The sequence below is a fragment of the Schistocerca piceifrons genome, chromosome 1 (assembly GCF_021461385.2).
Source record: "Schistocerca piceifrons isolate TAMUIC-IGC-003096 chromosome 1, iqSchPice1.1, whole genome shotgun sequence".
Lineage (NCBI taxonomy): Eukaryota > Metazoa > Arthropoda > Insecta > Orthoptera > Acrididae > Schistocerca > Schistocerca piceifrons.
Genome location: NC_060138.1, coordinates 496313605 through 496341420, shown reverse-complemented (window position 1 = coordinate 496341420; position 27816 = coordinate 496313605). Strand labels below are relative to the sequence as shown.

Genomic DNA, 27816 nt, shown 5'->3' with positions numbered 1-27816 from the left:
GAAGCTCTTGGACGTTGGGATGCCACGTACATATAGTCTGCGGCAGTGAGCTCGGCTCCAGTTCACGACCAGCAATGGAGGTCGAAGCCAGCCATTCGTGCAGGTGAAACGTCAGAAAAATCATCAGACGAATGTCAGCCGAAGAATCCGAGACAGAAGCCAACAGGCAGTTTGTCAACAAGTGGCCACAAAAGCCTTAACAAATTTATAATACTGTGATGGTTCTTTCATCTCTGTCTTATTTCTTTGAAGCAGACACAACAGCAAGCACCATCTTAAACCCTGTTTTCTGGCTCCTCCTTCTATCCGTCAGTCAATGATGAATTACACTGAGGTGACAAAAGTCAAAGGATATCTCCTAATATTGTGCCGGATCTTTTTTTGTACAGCATAGTGGAGCAAATCGATGTGGCATGGGCTCAACAAGTCACTGGAAGTCCCCTGCAGAAATGCTGAGCCATGCTGCCTCTATAGCCGTCAATATTTATTAAAGTGTTGCTGCTGCAGGATTTTGTGCACGAACTGACCTCTCAATTACGTCCAGTAACTGTTTGAGGGAATTCGTGGAGGGGCATCTGGGTGGCAAAATTACTCACTCAAATCATCTAGAATGTTCTTCAGACCAACAACAAACAATTGTGGCCCGGTGACATGATGCACTGTCCTCAATTAAAATTCCATCGTTGTTTCAGAACACGAAGCCCACGAGTGGCTCCAAATGGCCTCCAAGCACCAAACATAACCATTTCCAGTCAGCGATCGGTTCAGTTGGATCAGATCTTCACAAGACAGACCTTTTAATTTTAACATCCCAGCTTTTGTTTTCATTTGGTGGTGGATTTTCTGTTTTTTGATCAAAACAAGATAGTAGTTACTGTTAAGTATGTTGTCTTTCAAATGTTTTATTCTGATTTGATTAAAAATGTTTTGTAGCCTTAACATTTGTAAACATTTAAAGCAGATGGAAATTTTGTACAGTTTAACACTAAAATGTTTGTTACAGTGACAATGACAAACATAATATGTCATTTGGAATTAGTTTTATACCTTGTTTCACAAATATTTCAAAAATGGTTATTTCTTCATGATTTTACAGGAAGTAAATAGCAACCCAATGAATGCAACAGACAGGGCGCTGAAACATTTATGACGAAAGTGAAAATAAATGATATTGAATTGAATAAAGGAAATTTTTTACAACAACTTTCTTCTACAAGCACAGACCTTCAAAGGGCTACAATATTTAAAGGACAGCGAAGTCCGCAGCAAATTGGGTAAAGGCATAGAAAATACGGTCTAGTGCCATGATGAAGAGGGATGTAAATCACACAGATCTTTAGAGCAATAAAGAGGATACAAATAATTAATACAATTTTGTGTATGGAGAGAAGATTAAATGCCATTAGCAGAGCATATATGCAAATAAGAAAAAGAAAGAAAAAATAAATTGAGCCAACAACCTAACAGGAAACTGAATGTTTATGTACTTAGTATTAACTGTCACTGCAGATTTTACCATGCACTTCATTTCTTGAAATTAATATTTCTGAAATGATACGTAGCACATTAACATTGGTTAGTGTAATCAGAACACCAAAAGCATTTGACACCGAATATGCCTAAAAAGCTTGAAAAGTGATTCACATTTCTCAATATCAAACCATAACAACAGTTTCAGCCATTTGCCTCTGTTCAGTTGTAATATATATGGATGTAATTGAAAAGAAAGTTTGTAAGCATTTATTATTTTGTTCATCAGTAACTTTACTTACAGATCTCAAAAGAGGTTGGAGTCTGGTCAGACAAACAACTAGTGCTTCAAGTAACGTTATATCATTGAAGCTTTCTAGTGCTTTAACTAAAATCCTGAGAAGCTGTTTCACATCTTGATCAGTGATACTTTTACCTGTTTAAGAAAGAAAGCATAAGCATGCATATTAAACATAAAATAGCAATAAATATTGTGTGTATAGTGACAATAAAAACAGAGGAATGCTGGAAAGCACTGAAAAAGTTACTGAATACATAAATGTACATTATATGATCAAAAAGTATCCGCATACCCCCCAAAACATATGTTTTTCATATTAGGTGCTTTGTGCTGCCACGTACTGCCAGGTACTCCATATCAGTGACCTCGGTAGTCATTGGACATCGTGAGAGAGCAGAATGGGGTGCTCCACAGAACTCACAGACTTCGAACATGGTCAAGGATTGCGTGTCACTTGTGTCATACGTCTGTATGTGAGATTTCCACACTTCTAAACATCCCTAGGTCCACTGTTTCTGATGTGCTAGTGAAGTGGAAATGTGAAGGGACACGTGCAGTACAAGCGAGTACAGGCTGACCTCATCTGTTGACTGACAGAGACCGCCAACAGTTGAAGAGGGCCGTAATGTGTAATAGACATCTAGCCAGATCATCACACAGGAATTCTAAACTGCATCAGGATCCACTGCAAGTACTATGACAGTTAGGCAGGAGAAAACAGGGATTTCATGGTTGAGCGGCTGTTCATAAGCCACACATCATGCCAGTAAATGTCGAATGACACATCGCTTGGTGCAAGAGAGTAAACATTGGACGATTGAACAGTGGAAAACCTTTGTGTGGAGTGATGAATCACGGTACACAATGTGGCGATCCGATGGCAGGGCGTGGGTATGGCGAATGCCCGGTGAACATCACCTGCCAGCATGTGTAGTGCCAACAGTAAAATTCAGGTGGTGGTGTTATGGTGTAGTCATGTTTTTCATGGAGGGGGCTTGCACCCATTGTTTTGCGCAGCACTGTCACAGCACAGGCTTACAGTCATGTTTTAAGCACCTTCTTGCTTCCCACTGTTGAAGAGCAATTCGGGGATGGTGATTGTATCTTTCAACATGATCGAGAACCTGTTCATAATACATGGCTTGTGGCGGAATGGTTACATGACAAAAAGATCCCTGTAATGAACTGGCCTGCACAGAGTCCTCACCTGAATCCTACAGAACACCTTTGGGATGTTTTGGAACACCGACTTCATGCCAGGCCTCACAGACTGACATTGATACCTCTCCTCAGTGCAGCACTCTGTGAAGAATGGGCTGCCATTCCCCAAGAAACCTTCCAGCACCTGACTGAACGTATGCCTGCGAGACTGGAACCTGTCATCAACACTAAGGGTGGGTCAACACCATATTGAATTCCAGCATTACCAATGTAGGGTGCCATGAACTTTTAAGTCATTTTCAGCCAGATGTCTAGATACGTTTGATCACATAGTGTACATTTCTACAGCAATTTCTTCATGATTCATTAGATTAAACTATGGTACAAATAACTGTGCAGGTTTCTATTCAAATCAAGATTCTCAGCATTCACTCTAACTGTTGTCAGGAGGTTATCCACATAAATATATATATATATATATATATATATATTTTCCATTTGTGACAAAATAATGACTAGTCTTGACTGGTTAATTGGTATTCTGCCTGTAATAACTTTCAGAGCCCACTGAGTACCTGTAGTATTGAACAAAACACTTCAATGTAGCAATTACGGAATTTGAACTGCCACAAGGAACTTTTCCTGTATCATTAATTGTCTTTTGTTGCAACTGAATGCAACTGATAATTGTGTGAGAACCATCTCCAGGCTGCATATTGAAACAGGGATGCTTCAGCTTTCATCTCCACACCAACACCTAACTTCATTTTACATTTCTTGATCAAGGGATACCTAAATATTAAATTGGCAGGTAATAAATAATCTTTTATGTTTGCAAGTACTTCCTAAGTCAACAGAAATGGCTTTGATATGTTTTATAGTATCATCTCAGTCACTGACATTTTCATTGGGTAAAATTATAGCATAACAGTGTTGATAGGTACTTTTCCTATATCATAAAAGAGCTCTTTGCCTTTACAAATGTCTGCTTGTGTCTGTGTATGTGTGGATGGATATGTGTGTGTATGTGTGTGCGAGTGTATACCTGTCCTTTTTTTCCCCCTAAGGTAAGTCTTTCCGCTCCCGGGATTGGAATGACTCCTTACCCTCTCCCTTAAAACCCACATCCTTTCGTCTTTCCCTCTCCTTCCCTCTTTCCTGATGAGGCAACAGTTTGTTGCGAAAGCTTGAATTTTGTGTGTATGTTTGTGTTTGTTTGTGTGTCTATCGACCTGCCAGCGCTTTTGTTCGGTAAGTCACCTCATCTTTGTTTTTATATATAATTTTTCCCACGTGGAATGTTTCCCTCTATTTTTATATATATATATATATATATATATATATATATATATATATATATATATATATATATATATATATATATATATATATATATATATATATATATAGTGGGGTCTCTACTCTAATTCGAACGTTTGACTTATGCTATACGTATTCGTTTCGGAATATCGTTTCTACGTCTTCCGTTAACTACACGTGTAAACATTATGAAGACAATTAATAACATTTGTGAAATACAACTTTGTTTGTGGAAACATAATCATGTTCGAAGTCGCCAGTTTTTCCACGACAAACGACTTTCAACAACTTATTATATGCATAATTGTTGCAGTATATATATATATATAATATATATATATATCTAAAAAGAAAGATGATGAAACTTACCAAACAAAAGCGCTGGCAGGTCGATAGACTCACAAACAAACACAAACATACACACAAAATTCTAGCTTTCGCAACCAATGGTTGCCTCGTCAGGAAAGAGGGAAGGAGAAGGAAAGACAAAAGGATATGGGTTTTAAGGGAGAGGGTAAGGAGTCATTCCAATCCCGGGAGCGGAAAGACTTACCTTAGGGGGAAAAAAGGACAGGTATACACTCGCACACACACACACATATCCATCCACACATACACAGACACAAGCAGACATTTGGCCTTTACAAATATATATATATGAATTACAAAAAACAAATACTAAAAAAAAAGTTGCATGGCGCGAGATTTGATCCAGCGACCTTCGGATTACGAACCCGAGCGCTTACCGCTGCGCCACGACGCTGTAGGAAATTATAAATCGTAGAGAGAATTTCACCACAACGGTTTCTTTTAACTGTCAATTTTCTCGACAACGGCTGAGAAGTGCATCTTGGTGCTTTGCCACATTACACCTCTGGCCATGAGCTTTTATTATGCGCAGTATGAACCAAATCTGAATTTCACAATTGGCGGCCTCCCCTTGTCAGACTTATTCATCCAGCATTTGAGAATGACAGCACATAGCAACTTCCAACAAACTTTCCACATAATTTCATGCCTTTAAGAACCTTTTTCTCACTAACAGCCCCCACCCCCACAAAATGACGTGAGGAGAAAAGTTTAGCTTACTATTTGTTCACTGTTCATGCAGTGAAACTTCAGTATGAAGCACAACATTTTCTGCAAAATTATACCATTGTATGATATATTCACATATTCACTAGAAATGTGGTAAACACTGAGATGTGTGAAAAACTAGCTTTCACTTAAAAGGGAGTGTAAATTACCCAGACTATACTCATCCAGTGTGTGATAATAAGACTTCCAACAAACTTTAAAAAAATTTCAGGAATTTTCTAAGCTTGATGTCATATACTGAACAAATTAACTCAGTTGTAAAGTATGAAGCTGTTTTATTCATGGGAGTTTGACTCTTTAAGGAATTGGTGGATTACTGGTATAAATCTGATCAAAGATTATCACCCTTTTCATACAACTTGAAATGAAAGAACGTAACAATCAATATAGTGGTATGAAAACCCTCTGTAAAATAAACATGATAATTTGAGATGAGAAAAATTAAATTAAATATTAAAATAACAGAGTGTGTAAAATCTAATTTAGACATTGAGTATGTAATTAATTATCCACATCGCGCAGGGTAGCCGCGCGGTCTGAGGCGTCTTGTCACGGTCCGCGCAGCATAGGTGTGTCTGTTGTCCATAGCTTAAGTTAGTTTAAGCTAGATTAAGTAGTGTATCAGCTTAGGGACCAATGACCTAAGCAGTTTGGTCCCATAAGATCTTACCACAAATTGACAAAATTTATCGACTGTTATGAAATATACACAAATTTAAAATTGTCATAAACAAACCAGTCCCATATAGGCATGATCAGTATTAAGTTAATACAAATCTCCAATACTTTTACAAACTTGTGAGAATTTGGAATACATTTTCACAGAGCAAAATGCATCATTCAGAAAGATCAATGTTGCATTATGATGCGACATGAAAAATATTAAACCCTGGAATGAAGACAGTTTCAAGGAAAGGAATGAGCATAACATGGCTACAAGTTGCAGCACTATAACTGAAGGTATTTGATATTTCTGGCTTCATGTTCCATTACAATCTTGTGCTCTTCAAGGGCACAGTTGTTCATGTTGGATCCATAACATCTATTACATTTTGCACTTCAATTATGACAGTTTACTGCAAGGTTTCTAGTGCCAGCTTTTGCAGGACATTGATTTCCCCCAGATGCCCTATCAGTGTTTTGGTCTTGTTTGTTTCAAACATGATTTCAGACCTCATAATTATCATTTGTGTCACTAAAACCATTTGATGTTTCTTTTCTCTGGAAAAGATGCCTATGCTCTGAAAAGCTGTAATAGCTCACATATTATGTGCTTCATACATCCTACTGAACCATCCATCAAATTATCTCAAGTTGGACGATCTGCAGCTTCAAATACAATGTTTTTCAATGATGCTCACAAATAAATCTGCTGTCCTCAAAGCTGACATACTTTGTGTGTGCCACATTTTCATTGTGCTTGAAAACATGTAACCATCAAATTTGAACACTAATAAGTTGACATATATTTCAAAATGCATGCTGTAACACCAATGAAGAGGAATAAAAGCTTTAAAATTACAAAGGCAACATTCACAAAAGCAAAGCAGAACCTATAACAAAACATCTCACAATGAGATCATTATTGCATACAATATTATACATTAAATATTCCAAAAATTTAGTTTACCTTAAGCAATTGTGAAAGTAAATAATCCTCATTTTCTCAAAGCAAGAAAAGACATATTAAAATTACAGTACAGTATACTTCTAATATGCTAAAGATTGGGACTAAGATAATAACACTCACTTATACATCCAAATACTATCAATGCTCTTGGTTGTAATGCAGGATTATAAGAGAAAGCAAAACTTTTGGCCAGTTGTGTCCAACACTGTAACCAGTCACAATCAGGTATGTCCCGCATGCAAGCCTGCATGGACAGCGGAAAAAATATGTTACATTATTTATGTCACTGAAGCAGTATACATACTGTTCATTACTCAGCCATTTCTAATCAATTTCCCTCAAGGAGATCATTATCATGGAGTTTCTCTTTGAGAAAATATGTTGATTTGCTATGTGTTTAAGCAGATTACATCTCAGCACAGAAAACTTTTTGCACTGACAGTAAAAATAATTTCATGCATACTTCCAGGATTGAGGTCAAACAAATGTTTAAGTAACTGCCACAGTGATTGTTGACAAGTACAGTAATGAAAAATGTTGTATTAAAACAGGAAGTTTAATGTAGCTTTGTTTAGTTACTTGCATGTTCCACTGATCATATCTGCAACTATTCACAATAATGCGGAGAGAGCCAATTTTGCAATTATAGTACACTTTATAAGTGAAAATTATGCCAGAGTGTTGCCTTTTTTCCAAATAGTTAAAGTAATTTACTCACTCTCCCTCTCTCTCTCTCTCTCTCTCTCTCTCTCTCTCACACACACACACACACACACACACACACACATATACACACACAAACCATATTATTGCAATTTAAGAAATTCTTCTATGGAGAAGCATTAGTTTTCAAATAGATATGATTTGTTTGTGTTTGAAATTATTTTCAATATCTATTAAATTCTTTACATCAATGGCTAAGTGGTCAAAGATTTTTATGACTGATAATCTCACTCCTATCTGTGCCACTAAGGCTGACAATGAGTCAAGGATAGAGGAAATAATTTCTCTTCCTTGTCTTACATTTATGAATGTTCAAACAATGGAATATCCAGGATGGAATAATGAAAAGGATAGATTGGTCCTCGCCATATACCGGAGATGTTGAATCGCAGCTGTGTGCAACAAAAAGAGTGTCAAACTAGCAAGCTTTTGGCCAAAAAGGCCTTCATCGGAATTAGATAGCCAGAGACTGTGTTTGTGTGAGTGTGAGTATGTGTGTGTGTGAGTTGTCTTATTCTGAAGAAGGCCTTTCAGACTGTGTTTGTTTTAGTGTGAGTATGTGTGTGTGTGTGAGTTGTCTTATTCTGAAGAAGGCCTTTCTGACCAAAAGCTTACTTGTTTGACAGTCTTTTTGTTGCATATATATGTGATTCAACATCTCCAATATATGGCGAGTAACAAACTATTGTTTTCATAATATTGCCATTTATGAATGTTGTTGTTATCTTTGAACAGTGGTTGGCTGTTCACAACAAACTACATAAGGATGCATATGTATTGCAATGCTGTTGTTAGTATGCCCAACTGATTAACAAACTGTCATGACATACTGTCCTTATCACATGCTTCTGTGAACCAAACACTGTTTCTCTTCCTCAGTGACGAGTTACCCCATGCCATAAGATGTCACTATGTGAAAACAGGAAAAGTAAGACAGCTTTTTAACATATTCATCTCCAAAATCTGCTATCACTGGTAATACAAAAATTAAGGACTGTAACATGTCACTTTCAGTTCTGTTCTTATCAACATAAACTGCTAAGAATTATTTGATATATTGGTTTATCCTCATGCATTATTTCTAATGGTGTGACCAGGTATTATGCAGTATGAAAGTGTATGTATTGTGCATGCTGTGTGCGCCATCTTGGCGAGTGACCTTGAAGGGGACTTAGCCGCTGCACGAGGCACCTGGTGGATCGCGCTAGAGTTTTAACTAAGCGCGATCCGCACGAAAAAGGCGTTTCCGGTGCCGCCATTGCGGTTCATCAGCGCGCTACTTCCTGCTGCGCCCAGTCTTATCTCTGACGTACATCCGCTACACAGGCAGCAGCACGCTCATTCTACTCGAGGCAGCCGCACGAAGCACACAGTCCATTTGCAGAGAATTACTTATTAATTTTCAAGATAGTTTTTGTACCTTCTCAAGTGTCAAAGTTTCTCCATCAAGATTGATTACAATACTTACATCATCAGAAAAGAGAACTATTTTTGTTTCTTAGATTTATTATGGCAGATCCTTTATATAAACCAAGAACAATACCAATATCACTCCCATACTGACTTTTCCCAAGTCTGAAGATTCTTTTGGTTGTATATACTGCCTGGATTTCTTAATGTTATACTCTGCATCCTTCTAACTGGGGTGAAAACCAGTTAGCAGCAAAATCTCTAATACCATAATATTTGAGCTTCTGTAGGAGAATACTGTGAACTATGAGACCTGATGCTTTTAACAAGCTGCAGAAAATGCTAGCTGCCTATTGACATTTAAATTTTGTATAATCTGAATCATGACTTGAAAAATGACAAATGCTGCGGAAAGACAAGACACTTCTGAATACCAAACTGAGCTTGACTAAGTATCTTATTCTGAGAGAGGTGTATTATTGTTCCTGTGTACATGATCTTTCCTAGAAAAAGGAGATATAGATCAGTGGTTTGTAACCTGGTGTGTATATGTACTCCCCTCCCCCTCTCCATGCCATCTGAGGAGAAGAAATAGCCATCACCAACTGAAAAAGCATATTACCTTGCCAAACAGATGTATAAACTCAGTATCAGTTTCAAGAATGTCCAGACCAGACACAAAATGGTTATTCACAAGCAGCAAGTATACAGTCATTTACCAGACTCTTGGTGTGTGTGTTAGTTCCAAGGAAGGAATTTCTTTAAAAACTAAGAAATTTTCCAGTTTTTTTCTAACTGCATGCCCACTGCTCACCTTTCTTCTATTTGGTGAAAAGGGATTTATCCTACTATACATGTGCCAAATATTTTAAATTAATTAATAATGTCTTGTTTAGAAACAGTGAAAATCACTTATGGCCAGAAAAGCAAACATTTATTGAGACAGTCTAATTGTTAACCTTTGTACTGCCACTGCACACCATTCTTAGAGATATATTCTCTCGGTTTTTTCAGAAACACATTGGTTATTTTTGCACACTTTTGTCTGTTATTCTGAAACCAATCTGACATACATGGAATGGACAAAATAATATAAACATCAAGCAATGTAGTACTTTTTGTTGAAAGATGACACCACTGAGTACGTGTAAATACTGTGACACAGCTGTGTGCACAGTTGATATTCCAAGTCTTGGAGATTATCTTTCAGTGTATTATATTCGTTGTTCTGCAACAGTTAACACAAGCAATGAGCAAAATGCATGATCCCTCAGACTTAAAAAAAAAAGGGCAACTTGTTGGTGCATGATTAGTGGGAGCACCTGTGACAAAAATTGGCTGAACTGTTTGACGTTTCATAAGCATATGTCGTAATGACAGCAGACACACAACATGGTAAAACATCATTAGTGAAAGACAAATTTAATTGACAGAGACCAATGAGCATTAAAATTATTGTGGCCAGACAACATAAAACTATCATAGCAAACATGACTGCAGACCTCAACACTTAGTTGTGTAATTCTGTGTACAGTAGGAAATTCACAAAGTTAACGTCCATGGAAGAGCTGCAATTGCAAAACCCTTAATGACAGAACCCAACACAAAGCTGTGGAATAAGTGATGTTACAATCATATGACTGGAAGAATGTGATATGGTCTGATGAATCATTGGTTACATTATTCTCAACAAATGGTTGTGTTTATCTATGCAGAACCCCAAAAGAAGGTTATGATCTGGCTCACCTGCTTCCTACAGCCAAGCATGGGGGAGGTTCCATTATGATTTGGATTGCTATATTGTGGTATCCAGCTGGTCCTATCATTACCCTTACTGGTGGCCAGATTACTGTGGATGACTATCTCCACATCCTCGACAATTAACTTAACTATAACTAACATATTTTTGTCAAATACTGCTATATTCCAATATGATAACATGACCATATATGCAACCAAAAAGGTTCAGCCATGGTTTGTGGACCATCATAATATTAACAAATGGCCAGCACAATTGCCAAGCCTCAACATCATTAAACAATTATGGGGAGTTAGCAGAGAGTGAGGAGCAGGTTGCCAGATCCAACACTGTTGAAGCAATTGGCAGATATTTTGGTACAAGAAAGGGAGAAGTTTCTGTTGGAAACTATTCAGACACTCCATAACTCTGTTCTGAAAAGAATTGCAGCTGTTCTTAAAGCCAATGCTGGCCAACTCCTTATTAATAAATAAATATTGTGTATGTCAGTTGTCCATATTATTTTGTCCATCCCTGTTATCTACAGATGGAAAAGCAAATATTTTCTACAGGTACTATGTCTTTAGAATAAATTTTTTCTCTCCAGCAAAGTATGTGCTGATTTGCAACCTTCTGGTAGATTAAAATTGTGTGGCAGACTGTCTGTCTATGCAAAATTCAGGACCTCCCATCACAGCTTTGCTTCAGCCAGAACCTCATGTTCTACGTTCCAAAATTCACATACCTTGTGGGACTGGCACTCATGGAAGAAAAAATACTGCAGAGACTTGGCTCATCCACAGTCTCGGGGATTGTTCCCAAAAAGAATTTCCACTCTGGAGTGGAATATGTGCTAACTTGAAACTTCTTGACAGCGTAACATTGTGTGCTAGACTAGGACTTGAACCTGAAATCTTTGCCTTTCGTGGGGTAGTGCTCTACTGACAGCTATCCAAGCACAACAAGACTTCCCTGCACAGCTTCACTTCTGCCAGTATCACATCTCCTACCATTCAATCTTCAGAGAAGTTCTTCTGCATACCTTGGGGATAGCACTCCGGGAAGAATGGTTACTGCAGAGATATGGCTTAGATACAGTCTGGAAGGTAGGAGATGAGGTTCTGGTGGAAGTAAAGTTGTGAGGGTGGGTCGTGAGTCACAGGATGGCTCAGTCACAGGTTTGAGTAATTGTCTGGCACACAGTTGTAATCTGTCAGGAAGTTTCGAACCATAAGTCTTCTCTTCATAATACACATCAGCAATGAACCAAGTCCCTCAAGTGTCTTGAAGACACTGAGTAAACCATCCAAGATTTCTGTTTGATAAAATTTAACAATTCTTATCACACTGAAGACACAGCTGGCAGATTCCCGATTCAATTATATTATTACAGGTGAAACCACCAATCCTTTGACATTTACATATACTACAATCACACTTGGAAAAAAATCTATATTCCTGTTTAAGATAATATTCATAAAGAAAAGAAAGAAAGAGTAACAAAGACTGTTCATAGGAAACACACAATGTTTTGGCTATTCAGTTGTTTCACGCATGAAAAGTGTCTGTCACATATCAAACTGTAAAAGCTTGAAAGATTACAATAAATATGCAATTTTCACAAAATATGACATAGGAAGTATTGGGCAGATTATACTGAGGATAGTAGATGTGAAGGGTTACCAAAATGAAAAAAAAAAAAAAAAAAAAAAAAAAAAAAAAAAATAGAAAGAAATGTGGATTCATAGAATTTGAAAGGCAAGTGAAGAAATAAGCCGACTGTGTAACAGGAAAGTACAAATACTGTGAAATAGTTTCCAGTAGTCTGAATATAGTATAGAACAGCATATTCACTGCACCTACAGTTCATTTAATACCTACAGCCTATTTGATACCTACTTTTACATCAATGCATGTAAAACTTTTTTCCCGTAAGTTGATTTTTGGAAATTTCAAGAGAAGCACCATGAGCATAGCTGTTAAGTGTGGAGTGTGTAAACAACTTTTGTTTTTTAGTATGTTGAAAGCTTTCCAGTAAAAAACTTAAAATGGTATGAAGTCATTTAATGCATAAATCACTGATTTATTGGGTACAGAAATAAATTCCAGTTTGTCAATGGAAAATGACTGTTTTAAAATGACCCTTTTCAACTTATTATTACTTTCACATTCATTATCCCAAAATAAATGTTCTTGTGGATTAAATACAAGCATGGAATTCTTTCAAGGTTTAATACTGTTTAACTAGTTTCTTCTTTTTTTTACTTATTCTATATGCACCTGCCTACCTCTTGTCACTCACTTTGTCTCTGGGGCCTCATCTTTATCCCCAAGACATTCCGTTATCATTAAAAGAAGTTTAGGTGAAATTAAAACACCTGAAAGTTAACAACACACAGATGTGATTATCAAGAATGAATAACATTTTGAAAGGAATGTAACACTGTTACAGAACAATCAGTCTCAAAATCATGTGACTTTTTATGTACACTCAGCAAACTACCTAGGTAGTGCTTCTGTATAAGGTGGCTGTTACGTTCTAGTCTACCAATGTTCAATGTTGGCTAGGTGATTAACCAAACTCTTTGGATATAGCAGGGGCACTATTACTATTCATATATCTTATAATGTTGATGTCTCGATGTGGGTGGAAGCATGTTGGTGACAGAGAACTGAAGAAGCTTGGGAAGCATATCCAAAACATGGGTCACTTCACACCCGATTGTTGTTGGGGAAGGATACTGTGTGAAGAGACCTACACACAAATAAAATGGGTTCCAGATCGACCTTACAAAGAGGTTCTAATAGGAGGAAGCAAAGTACAAGAAATCTAACAGGAAAACTAGAACCCAGAGAGATTATCTTATGCCACATATTAACATGATTATGTTGTAATGAAAAGCCCTGGATATAATATTAGAGTATGTGGCAACGTAGCAAGTTATTATGAGATAACATTTATTGCAGTATAGCACGCAGCCGTGTATCATGGTGGCTGCAGAATTGTGTTGTTGCCGGCCGAAGTGACCGTGCGGTTAAAGGCGCTGCAGTCTGGAACCGCAAGACTGCTCCGGTCGCAGGTTCGAATCCTGCCTCGGGCATGGATGTTTGTGATGTCCTTAGGTTAGTTAGGTTTAACTAGTTCTAAGTTCTAGGGGACTAATGACCTCAGCAGTTGAGTCCCATAGTGCTCAGAGCCATTTGAACCAATTGTGTTGTTGCTATGACTCACAGCACAGCTGACACCACTGGCCGTGAGAACGCTCTCCAGTACCATCTAGTAGGAACGTAAATTCATACCCACTATGAATCTAAATAAACCATAGTAATTATCAACAGATTTTGTTCAAACTTGGTACACCATCTTTTGTTATTGAGAAAAGAATCCTGTCAAAATTTCAGATTTTTATCTCATATAGTTCCGGAGACTGAGAAAATTACTTAAATGTCCAAAAACTGACACTTATGTTTCAAAACTCAGTAAGCAACAATAGCAGTTTGTCTTTTATTACCATCGAAAGGCACAACAAAGTTTTCAATATATATAATTATTTACCTGGAATTTTTTTTCAAAACTTTAATTACTCTGTATTTCATAGTGCAAAAATTATCCAAAATTATTATCTGCTTATTATTTTGTTGCGTGTGTACATGGGAGTGAATGAGAGAGTGTCTGTGGGACATACGAAAAAATTTAATACTATTTTATGTAAAAACTTATCAAAATGAACCATGGGAAAATAGTGTTGTAACCATAAAGCTGATGATGTATGTCTATGTGTGCTTGCTTTTGTAAGAGAGCAGCCAGAATAGAAGTTGAAAGCGGAATAAGTTTCTAAATTAACTTAAAGTTTATTTTGTATTTTGGTCTATTTTATTAAATATTATTATAATAGAGGGAAACATTCCACGTGGGAAAAATTATATATAAAAACAAAGATGAGGTGACTTACCGAACGAAAGCGCTGGCAGGTCGATAGACACACAAACAAACACAAACATACATACAAAATTCAAGCTTTCGCAACAAACTGTTGCCTCATCAGGAAAGAGGGAAGGAGAGGGGAAGACGAAAGGAAGTGGGTTTTAAGGGATAGGGTAAGGAGTCATTCCAATCCCGGGAGCGGAAAGACTTACCTTAGGGGGAAAAAAGGACGGGTACACACTCGCACACACACACATATCCATCCACACATATATGTGTGGATGGATATGTGTGTGTGTGTGCGAGTGTGTACCCGTCCTTTTTTCCCCCTAAGGTAAGTCTTTCCGCTCCCGGGATTGGAATGACTCCTTACCCTATCCCTTAAAACCCACTTCCTTTCGTCTTCCCCTCTCCTTCCCTCTTTCCTGATGAGGCAACAGTTTGTTGCGAAAGCTTGAATTTTGTGTGTTTGTTTGTGTGTCTATCGACCTGCCAGCGCTTTCGTTCGGTAAGTCACCTCATCTTTGTTTTTATATATCATTATTAAATATTATATTAGAAACTGGCATTGGAATGATGTAAATGATTTTCTGACTAGTGATTGCCTCAGGCAAGTTTTGCCGCGTGAATAATCAAGAAGGATCATTCTGATTGGTCATTCAAACCATTAACCAATCAGAATTAAGATGTTCCTGCATGTAGAAAGTTAGATAGGCATAGAGTGGGGTGGCATCGAGAGAGTCACTCGCCAACCTTCATACGTGTAACATTATACTAAATGTTGCCGAGAAAATAACTTGTAAAATGAAGATCTGTTGAGTTCATTGCCGTTAAAAGTGTCGTGACTCAGGCAGTTTAAGTTACAAACATTTTGAGGACAATCTGATTAATTGATGTGTTATGAGCATGTGATACTTCGGTCTTAGTGAAATTCCGCATGGCATATTCCATATACTTTATGGAATACTTGGGCAAGCACTTCTAACTTTGAAGGCCACTGATATGACTGAAGTTTCAACTTGCTATAGTAGTGGGTCAGTAACTGTCAGATCGAACATTAACCAGGTCGGACGGATAGATATTCTTGCTGCTTTTTTTGTGTGGGAACATTATCTATGCACTATGAGATGGGAACAGTAGAGCAGTTAAAAATAGTAAATTCAGACTTGATAGCAAATTTATGTGCTCCCTCAAGAATAAAAACCAGTTTACTAAAATTTCTGAAGGCTTACTGCAGGTAAACTGTATTTATGCAACACCCAAAATTTGTTAAAATGAACTTACGGGAACCGATTCGCAACTTGAGTTACGCGGCCTTTGTGTGGTAGGTATTAGGTCATAGTTTCATCAACGCTGCTTTACACGGCCTAGTGAGTATCTACTACTGCAGAGTGAAGGGACGCCGTAAGCCATACTGAGGTAGGTGGACAATTAATGAGAGACTGTACTATCGAGTAACAAGAACGAAAAAATCCACCCTGCCGCAATGTGATACACAACTTTTAATGTATTACTTAATACACTGTATCAAGTATCACATTACACGACTGCACTTAACATTTGTTATTCAATATTACAGTATTCACAGATCATTTGTGCATTAATCATGAAATACAGTTGTTTTTCATATTTGAAAGTTCCAGACAGTCGACGTAGAAACATCAAGACTGTTTAGTAACGTATAACTTAAAGTACAAAGTAGCTTGCTGATCTAAAGAAAAATGTAATTCTTGAACATGTGTAAATGTTAGTAATTGAATCAATTATGTAATTTAGTAGAAAATTAGCTTTATTAGAACGAACTGTTTAATGTTCATTTTATACAAACTATTTTATAAAAAAATCTAAGTATGTAAAAAATCAAACTGTATCAAGCATTTTCTTTCTTCTTTCAAACTTACTGTTATACTTAAGTTTTAGGACCATTATAATATTACTAATGTACCAGAATAACAATGTATTTTTCACTGTGGATTGCTACTTTTATATCAAGGCCAGTGCCAGGCGAAAAAGAGCTAGGGCAGTTCAGTTGTTCATATTAGTCAAAGAAGCACAGTAGTTGTTGTTGTTGTGGTCTTCAGTCCTGAGACTGGTTTGATGCAGCTCTCCATGCTACTCTATCCTGTGCAAGCTTCTTCATCTCCCAGTACCTACTGCAACCTACATCCTTCTGAATCTGCTTAGTGTATTCATCTCTTGGTCTCCCTCTACAATTTTTACCCTCCATGCTGCCCTCCAATGCTAAATTTGTGAGCCCTTGATGCCTCAAAACATGTCCTTCCAACCGATCCCTTCTTCTAGTCAAACTGTGCCACAAACTTCTCTTCTCCCCAATCCTATTCAATACCTCCTCATTAGTTACGTGATCTACCCACCTTATCTTCAGCATTCTTCTGTAGCACCACATTTCGAAAGCTTCTATTCTCTTCTTGTCCAAACTAGTTATCGTCCATGTTTCACTTCCATACATGGCTACACTCCATACAAATACTTTCAGAAACGACTTCCTGACACTTAAATCTATATTCGATGTTAACAAATTTCTCTTCTTCAGAAACGATTTCCTTGCCATTGCCAGTCTACATTTTATATCCTCTCTACTTCGACCATCATCAGTTATTTTACTCCCTAAATAGCAAAACTCCTTTACTACTTTAAGTGTCTCATTTCCTAATCTAATTCCCTCAGCATCACCCGATTTAATTTGACTACATTCCATTATCCTCGTTTTGCTTTTGTTGATGTTCATCTTATATCCTCCTTTCAAGACACTGTCCATTCCGTTCAACTGCTCTTCCAAGTCCTTTGCTGTCTCTGACAGAATTACAATGTCATCGGCGAACCTCAAAGTTTTTATTTCTTCTCCATGGATTTTAATACCTACTCCAAATTTTTCTTTTGTTTCCTTTACTGCTTGCTCAATATACAGATTGAATAACATCGGGGAGAGGCTACAACCCTGTCTCACTCCTTTCCCAACCACTGCTTCCCTTTCATGCCCCTCGACTCTTATAACTGCCATCTGATTTCTGTACAAATTGTAAATAGCCTTTCGCTCCCTGTATTTTATACCTGCCACCTTCAGAATTTGAAAGAGAGTATTCCAGTTAACATTGTCAAAAGCTTTCTCTAAGTCTACAAATGCTAGAAACGTAGGTTTGCCTTTTCTTAATCTTTCTTCTAAGTCAAGTCGTAATGTTAGTATTGCCTCACGTGTTCCAACATTTCTACGGAATCCAAACTGATCTTCCCCGAGGTCCGTTTCTACCAGTTTTTCCATTCGTCTGCAAAGAATTCGCGTTAGTATTTTGCAGCTGTGACTTATTAAACTGATAGTTCGGTAATTTTCACATCTGTCAACACCTGCTTTCTTTGGGATTGGAATTATTGTATTTTTCTTGAAGTCTGAGGGTATTTCACCTGTCTCATACATCTTGCTCACCAGATGGTAGAGTTTTGTCATGACTGGGTCTCCCAAGGCCGTCAGTAGTTCTAATGGAATGTTGTCTACACCCGGGGCCTTGTTTTGACTCAGGTCTTTCAGTGCTCTGTCAAACTCTTCACGCAGTATCTTATCTCCCATTTTGTCTTCATCTACATCCTCTTCCATTTCCATAATATTGTCCTCAAGTACATCGCCCTTGTATAAACCCTCTATATACTCCTTCCACCTTTCACAGTATTGAGCCAATAATTGTTGTGTTTTGTGCTACATTGTAATGTCAAAGAACAGATATGAATTTATCAGTAAAAATGGAACTGATAATGGCAAAAATTTGTGAATTTATTGCTGCACCTGGAAAGAATACAGTCAAGATCCCTGGACCTGTTTATTCTACTTGGAAGATTAGAATTAAATGCCAAATGGAACTGCTGGCTGGACATTCCAAAGGGAGGATTCAGCTGCTGAGCAGAAAGTGCGTTCCTCCTCTGCACACACAGGCCTTTCTCCATTCACATTGGTGCATTTTCTGTTGCATGTTTATTTGTGGAGTATAGGTGCGCGTAATGTGAACAGTGCTGCGTTATGTTCATATTGCATGATGCTGATGATGAAAGAAGGGAGAGGGTGAAAACGAGTGCTCACATATAGCCTATTCCTCTCAAATAGCACCAAGGGGACCACTGAGCTTAGTATCTCTATACGTATCACCATCAAGAGTTTCACATGCCCTCACTTCGTGAAACACCATGGAAAGGTTTGGATTTTAATCTCAGGATGCTGGCACAAAAACATAATCAGGAACTTTATGCCACCACCTCTCCTCCCCATACCAGCCAAATCCTGGCAGTGAAAATTTCATCCACTGCCAGGATTCGAACTGGCTCACCTCCAAATGAAGCACCACTGCACAGGTGCGAATTGGTGACCTCAGCTATGGAGGTGGGTTGTTTGTTCTAACATCATCTAATTAACTGATGGCATGTGGTGATTTGTCTTGGGTTGATGTACCAACTAAATCACCTGAAAATCGATACTATAATTAATTTTTTGGAAAATTCAAATAATTCTGTTGAAACAATTGCATTAACACAGATTTTTCTAGTTACTACCTTGCCATTTCTTCATTTTCTATTCTTTGTGCTGCAGTTTCTCAAAGATTTTGAGAAAGCTTTACATTCCATTTTGACAAATTCTTGTGTTGCAGCATATGAGAAGTAAGGTGTACATTCTACATGTTAATTTATTAAGCAAAATCTGCAATAAGATCATAGTTTCATTGAGACTACATGAAGGGAGTGAGAAAATTAAATAGGAAAAGTAGCTGGGTCAGCTGATCCCATTTCACTGAAATACTTACTTGTTCCCTTAGAAACCATTTTCAATAACTAAACAATGAAGGAGAAGTATGCAGCAAAGGATTATCTGAAACACTTGCTCCTCCCCACCCACGCCCCTGCTTAAGAACTTCGACAAAGGATGGACGAAGTCAACACATTTTATGTGAGAATGTGTTCAAATATTCACTTTGGTAAGATCAACTAAACTGAAACCAGTAAGCTGAAGGAAGTAGGTGATGAATAGCAATGATGTAATGGAAGCAGTTAATACAACCTGGAATTACAAAACTATAAACAACAAGTCGATTGACATTGAAGAAATAAAATGCAATGTGCAGAAATAAATTTCCAGTACTTCTGTCCATGTGCACACTGACAATTGAAGTGGTCAGTGGAAGAAAGAGCTAACCCACAAGAGCATATTTTGAGCTGTTGCATGTTATATATTTCATTACATTCAAAGACAAGAACAAAAATTCAATAAGATGAAACAAATTATGTAGTAGACAACTCTTTCTAGTGACATGTTTGGAAAAACTTAGTATCGCCATGTGGTGTATTCAAAAACACAATAGATGATGTGAGCAGATATCTTAATTAAATTGAGGGTTAGCACTTTCTTCTGCTGACCCCTTCAAATCTAACCCGCACCACCTAATGTCTATAGCCCTACCTAAAATGAAGAGTTTCCAGTGCAAATTATTATGTTGGGAATAACGATAGTGAATAGGAAGGCAAACAAATAAGTATGATGAAAAAATTGGAGTTCATGACATTATTGAAATGGAGGTAGGCTGGTGGAAGGTGGTCCAAGGAAATTCTTTTCTGAGTTTTTCATAATAAGAAATGAAAATGAAGACGATGTAACAGCAGATGGATAGATGCTATCTAGAAACAGATAAGGAAAACTTGGATAAACATAAAACAATGGAAGCTTTAGGTTTCAGCACTGTAGGAAAAGATAAGATTGCTGCTTACCATAAGGAGACACATTAGGTTGCAGACACACACAATTAAAAGACACTTGCACAAAGCTTTCAGGCACAACCTCTACCAGCAAAAGAGAATCACACACCATTCATACACATAAGCAGGCGTGCTTGGGCTAGAGCTACCAGAGGTGGCAGTAATGTATGCACGAGGTGCATTTGTTTGTGTGTATGAATAGTGCATGTTTCTCTTTTGCTGGTGAAGGCCATGGCCGAAAAGTTTGTGTGAGTGTCTTTTTATTGTGCCTGTCTGCAAACTTAACATGTCTTCTTTACAGTAAGCAGCACTCTATCTTTTCCTACATCGTTGTTGGATAAACTTGGTTATACATAAAATTGCTGAGGCTGTCCACCTGCTTAGCTGGGTTGGAGATTTTCTTTGCTCGGGGACTGGGTGTTGTGTTGTCCTCATCATCTTTTCATCCTCATCACTGGCGCGCAAGCCGCCCAATGTGGTGCTGAATGAAATAAGACTTGCACTTGGTGGCTGAACTTCTCCGAATGAGACCTCCCAGCCAATGATGCCACATGCTCATTTCCATTTTTGTTGAGGCTTTCCTGGCCACCTGTTGATTTATTGCCTGTTGGCTTTTGTCTCTAGATCTTCAGTTGACATTGTTTAAAGATTTTCCTGATGTGTGGGTCTCCAATCACTACCTGCAACAGTCATCTGCTGCAGTACAGAAATCCAGGATCCATTTACCTTAAGGCTTTTTTTCTGCTTTGCTTTGCTTTGCTTTGGCTCTGTCCTGTCCAACAAGGAAGAAGAAAGCTTCAATGTAAATTGGTCCTGCATCCCTGTGCCGCAGCAAATAACTTTTGCAGGAAGCAAGAGGAGAACAACAGTGGCAACGACCATGGAAAAGCCCTCGAACTTTCGTGTGAGAGGTATATATACCCTCTGGTTGTGGGCTCAACTCCATTTTGTCACCAGAAATGGAAGGTGAACCTCTGAAAATATCAGCCATTTGTGGTGGCAAAATGTCAGGAAAACTGACAAAGAAATGTTGGTTGTAGATCCTGAGACAAAGTCAACAGGCAATACACCAGAGTCATATACGATGAGACATGAAACAAGTCTTCAACCAATAAGGAATAAAGAAACTAGTGATGATACCTATCTTTTAACAACTTTCCTTTCCCCTTTTTACACTTTCTCACTGCTAGCCTAACATCACCGAGATTTAGCTCACTGTTCTGAAAACTGAATACTTTAATTAGTTTTCTTTCTTAATTTTAAGCCTACAAATTAACCACATTAATTCCAGCTGTTTAGTGCATTTAACAGTAGATGAAACATTATACTCCACTTTTCAATAGTCACTCAGCTCAAACAGAACAGTACATGTGTACCAGCTCCATCACTGTTTTCATTTTCTGAGGAAAAGCTACAGTGACTGGAAGAAAGAAAAGTTATGGGGACCAACTGGTATGCTCCATCTGTATTTGTAAAATGCATACTAATTATAAGTTCATACAAACAACCAAATAATTCAAAATATTACTTGCTATGAATTTACAAATATGTGATCAGGGTCAGTTCTATTGAAGAAATTGAGCTCAGAGCTGTTATGCAAAGTCTGTAGACATGTAACAATAACATCTGTTTTCTTAAGCTGACATGTGTAAATTAATCTCTATGACAATGCATCTGTTTTTGTAAAACAATATTGCAGTTTGTATAATTTTAGGCTGTTTATACCTACAAATGTAGTTTGCTAATTTTCTTTAGATTGGCAGTTAATTTATCTGCTTGCGTAACAGATTTAATGCTTATTACACAGAAGAATGACAAAGGGAGCATCTTTATAAAGAACCCATGTTACATGTAGCAGTTTGGCTTTACCTCCATAATTTCTAACAGAGCATCTGTAATAGTTTCCAATGAAGTGAGAGATAAACGTTCACGGTCCTGTGGTGCTCCAGAAAAACAACGTTCACCGCCATACCTAAAAAATGTAATTTTTATTCATTGTTGTACAGACAGAGTAGATTCCATTTAAAGCTAATGAGACAACAAGAATCTAGTGTGACTAGGTGCATTGACTTAATTTAACATACTTACCATCTGTCATTGGGATGCCTGTAGCTGGAACGAAATGCTGTGACTGCAGCTGATTTAACTTTGCTGATACCAAACAGGAGGTAAAATTTGGGCAATGAAAATTCATCCAAGCTCAGTCGTAAAACTCTTTGTGTCTCTTCTGAAATAAGAAATCCAGCAGCTCATAATATTATACTGAAACTGATGTTGCTTCTAACAAAAATATGGTTATAATGACATTACACTCTCATGATTGGCTATCTATGTTGTTATGAAGTCAACTAATGACACTCGGTTAAAAAGTTTTTCACGCCAGCCTCCTCCAGCTCCCCCTCCCTCCCCCTGAAGTGTACACACTAGCAGTAATAATAATAATAATAATAATAATAATAATAACAACAGCAGCAGCTCTGCACATCAAAAATTACAGTTATTAACGGATTTCTACAGCTAACAATCTCATCAGAAATTTGTCGACTGAGAAACCTTCCCAGATAGTAAGAATATTTTTTTTTTACAAACAAATGATCTGAAATAATGTAGACTCATTTTCTTATGGAGGAATATTTTTTCAGTGCTAATGAACCCACACAGAATATTATGATTCAAACAGTTCAATTTGACAGTCTTGGAAAGAAGAAATGCAGCTTTGTGACAACTACAGTGCTGAACATTTTGTTCGCAGCACAACCATAAACAAGTTTAATCGTACAGCCTATAACAATAAGAAGGATGCTGAAATCCACAACTGTCATCATCATGAGTCACTTGGCGTCCACTACTGAATTAAGGCCTCCTCCAGGCTTTCCCATGGATTTTGCTCTTTAGACAAACCTATATGTGTAACTAATACATGTTTTCTGATACCGTCTGTCAATCTTCCATTGGGTCTTCATATACATTTTTTTTCTTATAGCTTGAAATAGAGAAAAGAATTTTTTTGGTTCATATGCCAGCCATTCATCAGGCATTATGTCCTGTCAACTTCCATTTCATTTTCATTAACATCATAATTATGTCTTCCAATCCAGTCTGTTTCTTGAACAATTTGCTTGTTCTGACTCAATCTTAGTAATTCCCAAGAAGATGCCTTTCATTGTTGGCTGAGACTTGTGATGAAGCAAGCTGGGATCTCTTTACTTTCTCTCTTGTTTTGCCATTTGCCTCCTTAAATTCATTTTATTTTCATTTTTGCCTAATTACTATTAACATACATGAGTATAATCTGCATTTTCATAAAAGAGAAAGGTTGGCTCTCAGTCTTAAACAATACAGTACCAGATCTAATTTTGTGCTTAGTTTTGTGTCATCAATTTCCTGATTTATTCTGACTATTCCTAATTAATATGTTTTGTTATAGGGAGAAATCAGTAACTGTTCCATGACTTAGATTCTATTGTTGACTTATAAACTAATATTAATTGTGTACTATTTATAAACATCTGGAAGAATAACTACAAGGATTCTTAAAGTATTTATTTGACTCAATTCGGAAACGTATTAGCAAAGCCAGCCCTTATTTAATTCCAAAGTAATTACCAGGTTTGTCAAAAGTATTGTTTGTATAACTATATCAGTTAATTTCATTATTTAAACAAATAATTCAGCATAACCTTTGCAGTAGAAGAAACTGTTATAAAGAAGGCTTTTTTCAATGCATTCAATTAGCTGAATGAATTATGCTTTAATTGTAATTTCTGTAAATTAAATATCGAACATTGTGTAGTTTCAGTACCTATTATTGTGAGGATGTGTAAAGGCCCAATTTTTCGTCTCAAGTCGGTCATCCCAAGGGAGATTTTTAAGAAAAGAAACCTGTATTGGTTAGATCAACAACAATGCATCAACTTAACCGTGAAATAAGTGCAACACAAGTACGCCGTCTGTTAAAATAATGGCAGTGTCTGTTCAATGGCGTCACACGTAGCGTATTATTCTGCAAGAACTGTGTGGTTAGGTTTTTACTGCTCATAGATGTTCAACAGTAAACTATTGTAGCAGTATATTGCCTGCAAACTATTAATGAGGCTTATCAAAAGTTAACCAATAGTGAACTGACCATATCAACTGTGTAATATTGGCGGGTTGTGAACAGTGAAGTAAAGAACTGTGAAACGCAACTGTGCAAAACTGTCAGCTACATTATTTACAGTAGTCAGTGTTGAACTTGCACCCCCATTTTTCAGCCAGTATAACAGTGCATTACATTGATAACAAAGACTATCAATGAAGAAATACAGCAGGCGAATGTCACAGACTCTCTCTGTTTTGTAACGCTTATCATACTGAAAGTCCATGTCTCTTTGGTAATACACACTGATTCTTATCATTATTTTTCAGCTATACTGGGGTGTTAATTTTGAAAACTCTATGCAGCTTACCAGAAGCACTCCAGGAACTTTTTACTATTCCATTTATGTCTTTTATTGTTCATCTAGCCACTGTCACCTTCACCTTTCATAAATACAAAAATTCATCAACTGTTTTTATGGCTTCATTGTAAATCCCTTCCATGTTTTGATTATACATTACAATTGACTCCAATCCAACAATCATACTTGCTCTATTAATTTCCTCCATTGATTGTTGAAGTTAAATTGCACTATAGGCTAGCTATACAGGGTGTCCCATTTATCTTGACCGCCCTAAATAACTGTTTGTCCAAATGCAAATTACAAAATGTTTCAACCAAATGTTCTTTAGCAGTCAGGGCGACATCAATGAGCATGATTGCCTTTGTTGCAGCTTTGTTTTCTACAAAGACATGAACAGCGGTATGACTCTTTTAAATGGCACCCTGTATTTTTTATTCAGTAATTCATTTTCTCTCCTAAAGACCTATTCAAAAATGTATCACAGTGTACCATTCACTGAAACACAACATTATTAAATATATAACACAACACTGATGTTGACTCTCCCAGTGCTTAGTGCAGGTACTCGGAGTAATGGAACACATCCACGTGCTGACGTTGACAGAGGACAAATGTACACATAAGTATGAAACTTCCTGGCAGATTAAAACTGTGTGCCGGACCAAGACTCAAACTCGGGACCTTTGCCTTTCATGGGCAAGTGCTCTACCAACTGAGATACTCAAGCATGACTCACGACCCGTCCTCACAGCTTCAATTTTGCCGGTACCTCGGCTCCTACTTTCCAAACTTCACAGGTTCACAGAAGAGCTTCTATGAAGTTTGGAAAGTAGGAGACGAGGTACTGGCAGAATTGAAGCTGTGAGGATGGGTCGTGAGTCATGCATAGGTAGCTCAATTGGTAGAGCACTTGCCCGCGAAAGGCAAAGGTCCCGAGTTCGTCTCGGTCTGGCACACAGTTTTAATCTGCCAGGAAGTTTCATATCAGCGAACACTCCGCTGCAGAGTGAAAATCTTATTCTGTACACATAAGTAGAATGTACACCCATCATTCTGTCAACCATCATGAGTTGAAGAGTTGTGTGAGTAGAATGTACGCCAATGAAGAGAAGATAGAAATGCTACTAATCTATGGGGAATGTAAGTTAGCTGAACAATAACTGCAATACTGTTTTCTTTTGTATGGGTACATTTAGTACAGTAGTTTAGTCCTTTTAAATACTGTTGTGTAAATTAAGGATACAGTAAAGGCTGTCCTTCCTACAAACTGCATCGACATAACGTTTATCTTATTGTTGTTGTTGAAGGTAACCAAAATGCTACGCAGGCAGCGGAAGTGTACAGACAGTGACATCCTGACAAGAACCCACCTTCCTCATGGATGTTTTCTCATCTTGTTGGGATGCTGCAGGAAACGGGAAGTTTCAACCCACGACATCGCAATCATCGTAGCACTCACACAGACAAAGATGCCAAAGTTACTGTTCTTGCTTCCGTTGCTATGAATCCACGTGTGAGCAAATGACAGCTTGAACATGAGATTGGTATTCCCAAAACCTGTGTACATCATATTCTTATACATCACCCGTTCCATCCTTACCATGTACACCTACATCAAGAATTGCATGGGAATGATTTCTAGAATCGTGTACAGTGCTGACAGTGGGCACAGCAGCAAATCCTCGCCAACCCGAACTTCTTCTTCAATGTTCTATTTACTGATGAATGGCTTAGACAGGTGGAACATAGGCATCTATGGAGAGTTAATGTCTGTTGTGGCATGCTTGGTACTACAATTAATGGCCCATATTTCATCAATGGTAGTCTAAACGGCACAGCGTGTGTCAACTTCCCCAGATGAATTCTTCCTCTTCTTTTGGATGAAGTGCCATTAAGAACCAGAATGCTTATGTGGCATCAACATGATGGATGTCCAGCGCATAACACCCTGCAAGCACGTCATGTTCTGAACTGAGGGTATCCTGCCAGATGGATTGGTTGAGGAGGAACAGTTACTTGGCCTGCTAGGTCTCCTGATTTAAATCCTCTGAACTTTTTTCTTTGGGGATGCATTAAAGGCGCTGTCTATCGCAATATTTCAACAACTCCAGAGGGCATGCAGGAATGTATTGTGCTTGCTTGTAATTCTCTTCAGCAGGCAGCACTGGAAGCAGTAAATAATTCTTTCATTCAATGAGTGCACAAGTGTATTGGTGTCGAGGGTCACCACTTTGAGCACCTTTGAATGTTCTACTCCTGGGTAATGGTACAGGAGACTCAAAGTCAACTTTGTGTTATGTTTTTACTTGGTTCATTTGTTTTCTGACAACTTCAGCAACTAGACGAGTTTGTGACCCCGGGCTCAAAGTTATGTAATTAATAATGTTGTGTTTCAGTGAATGGTACACTGTGATACATTTTTGAATAGGTCTTTAGGAGAGGAAATGAATTACCAAATAAAAAATACAGAGTGCTATTTAAAAAAGTCATAGCACTGTTCATACCTTTGCAGAAAACAAAGTTACAACGAAGGCAATCATGATGATTGATGTCCCCCTGATGACTAAAGAACATTTGCTTGCAACATTTTGTAATTTGCATCTGGATAAACAGTTATTTAGGGTGGTCAAGATAAATAGGACACCCTGTATATGACAACAGCAAAATGTTCCCTTAGCAGAAATTCCTTCTTCTTTTTCCCCATTTAAGGAAATAAACAATTTATCAAAGTAGTTGAGAATAATTTTGGTGATATGAAATCTCCTTTCTTGACACTTCTTTCAATTCTGAATTTTTCACTATCTTGTTGACACCTAATGGAAGTTGAAGCATTGATGTATATATTCCTCT

The 27816-nt window shown here is 37.6% G+C and overlaps 1 protein-coding gene across 3 annotated transcripts in view; it reads right to left on the bottom strand.

Moving 5' to 3' along the window:
- LOC124795984 (neurofibromin) overlaps window positions 1-27816 on the bottom strand; it is a 489110-nt gene that overhangs the window by 161212 nt on the left and 300082 nt on the right. For all 3 annotated transcript variants that reach the window (XM_047260068.1, XM_047260083.1, XM_047260076.1), the window contains 4 exons: window positions 22613-22751; window positions 22394-22496; window positions 7101-7224; window positions 1773-1906 (listed from right to left, as the gene is read on the bottom strand). In XM_047260068.1, coding sequence (XP_047116024.1) covers window positions 1773-1906; window positions 7101-7224; window positions 22394-22496; window positions 22613-22751 — 500 coding nt within the window. The remainder of the gene's footprint in view (window positions 1-1772; window positions 1907-7100; window positions 7225-22393; window positions 22497-22612; window positions 22752-27816) is intronic.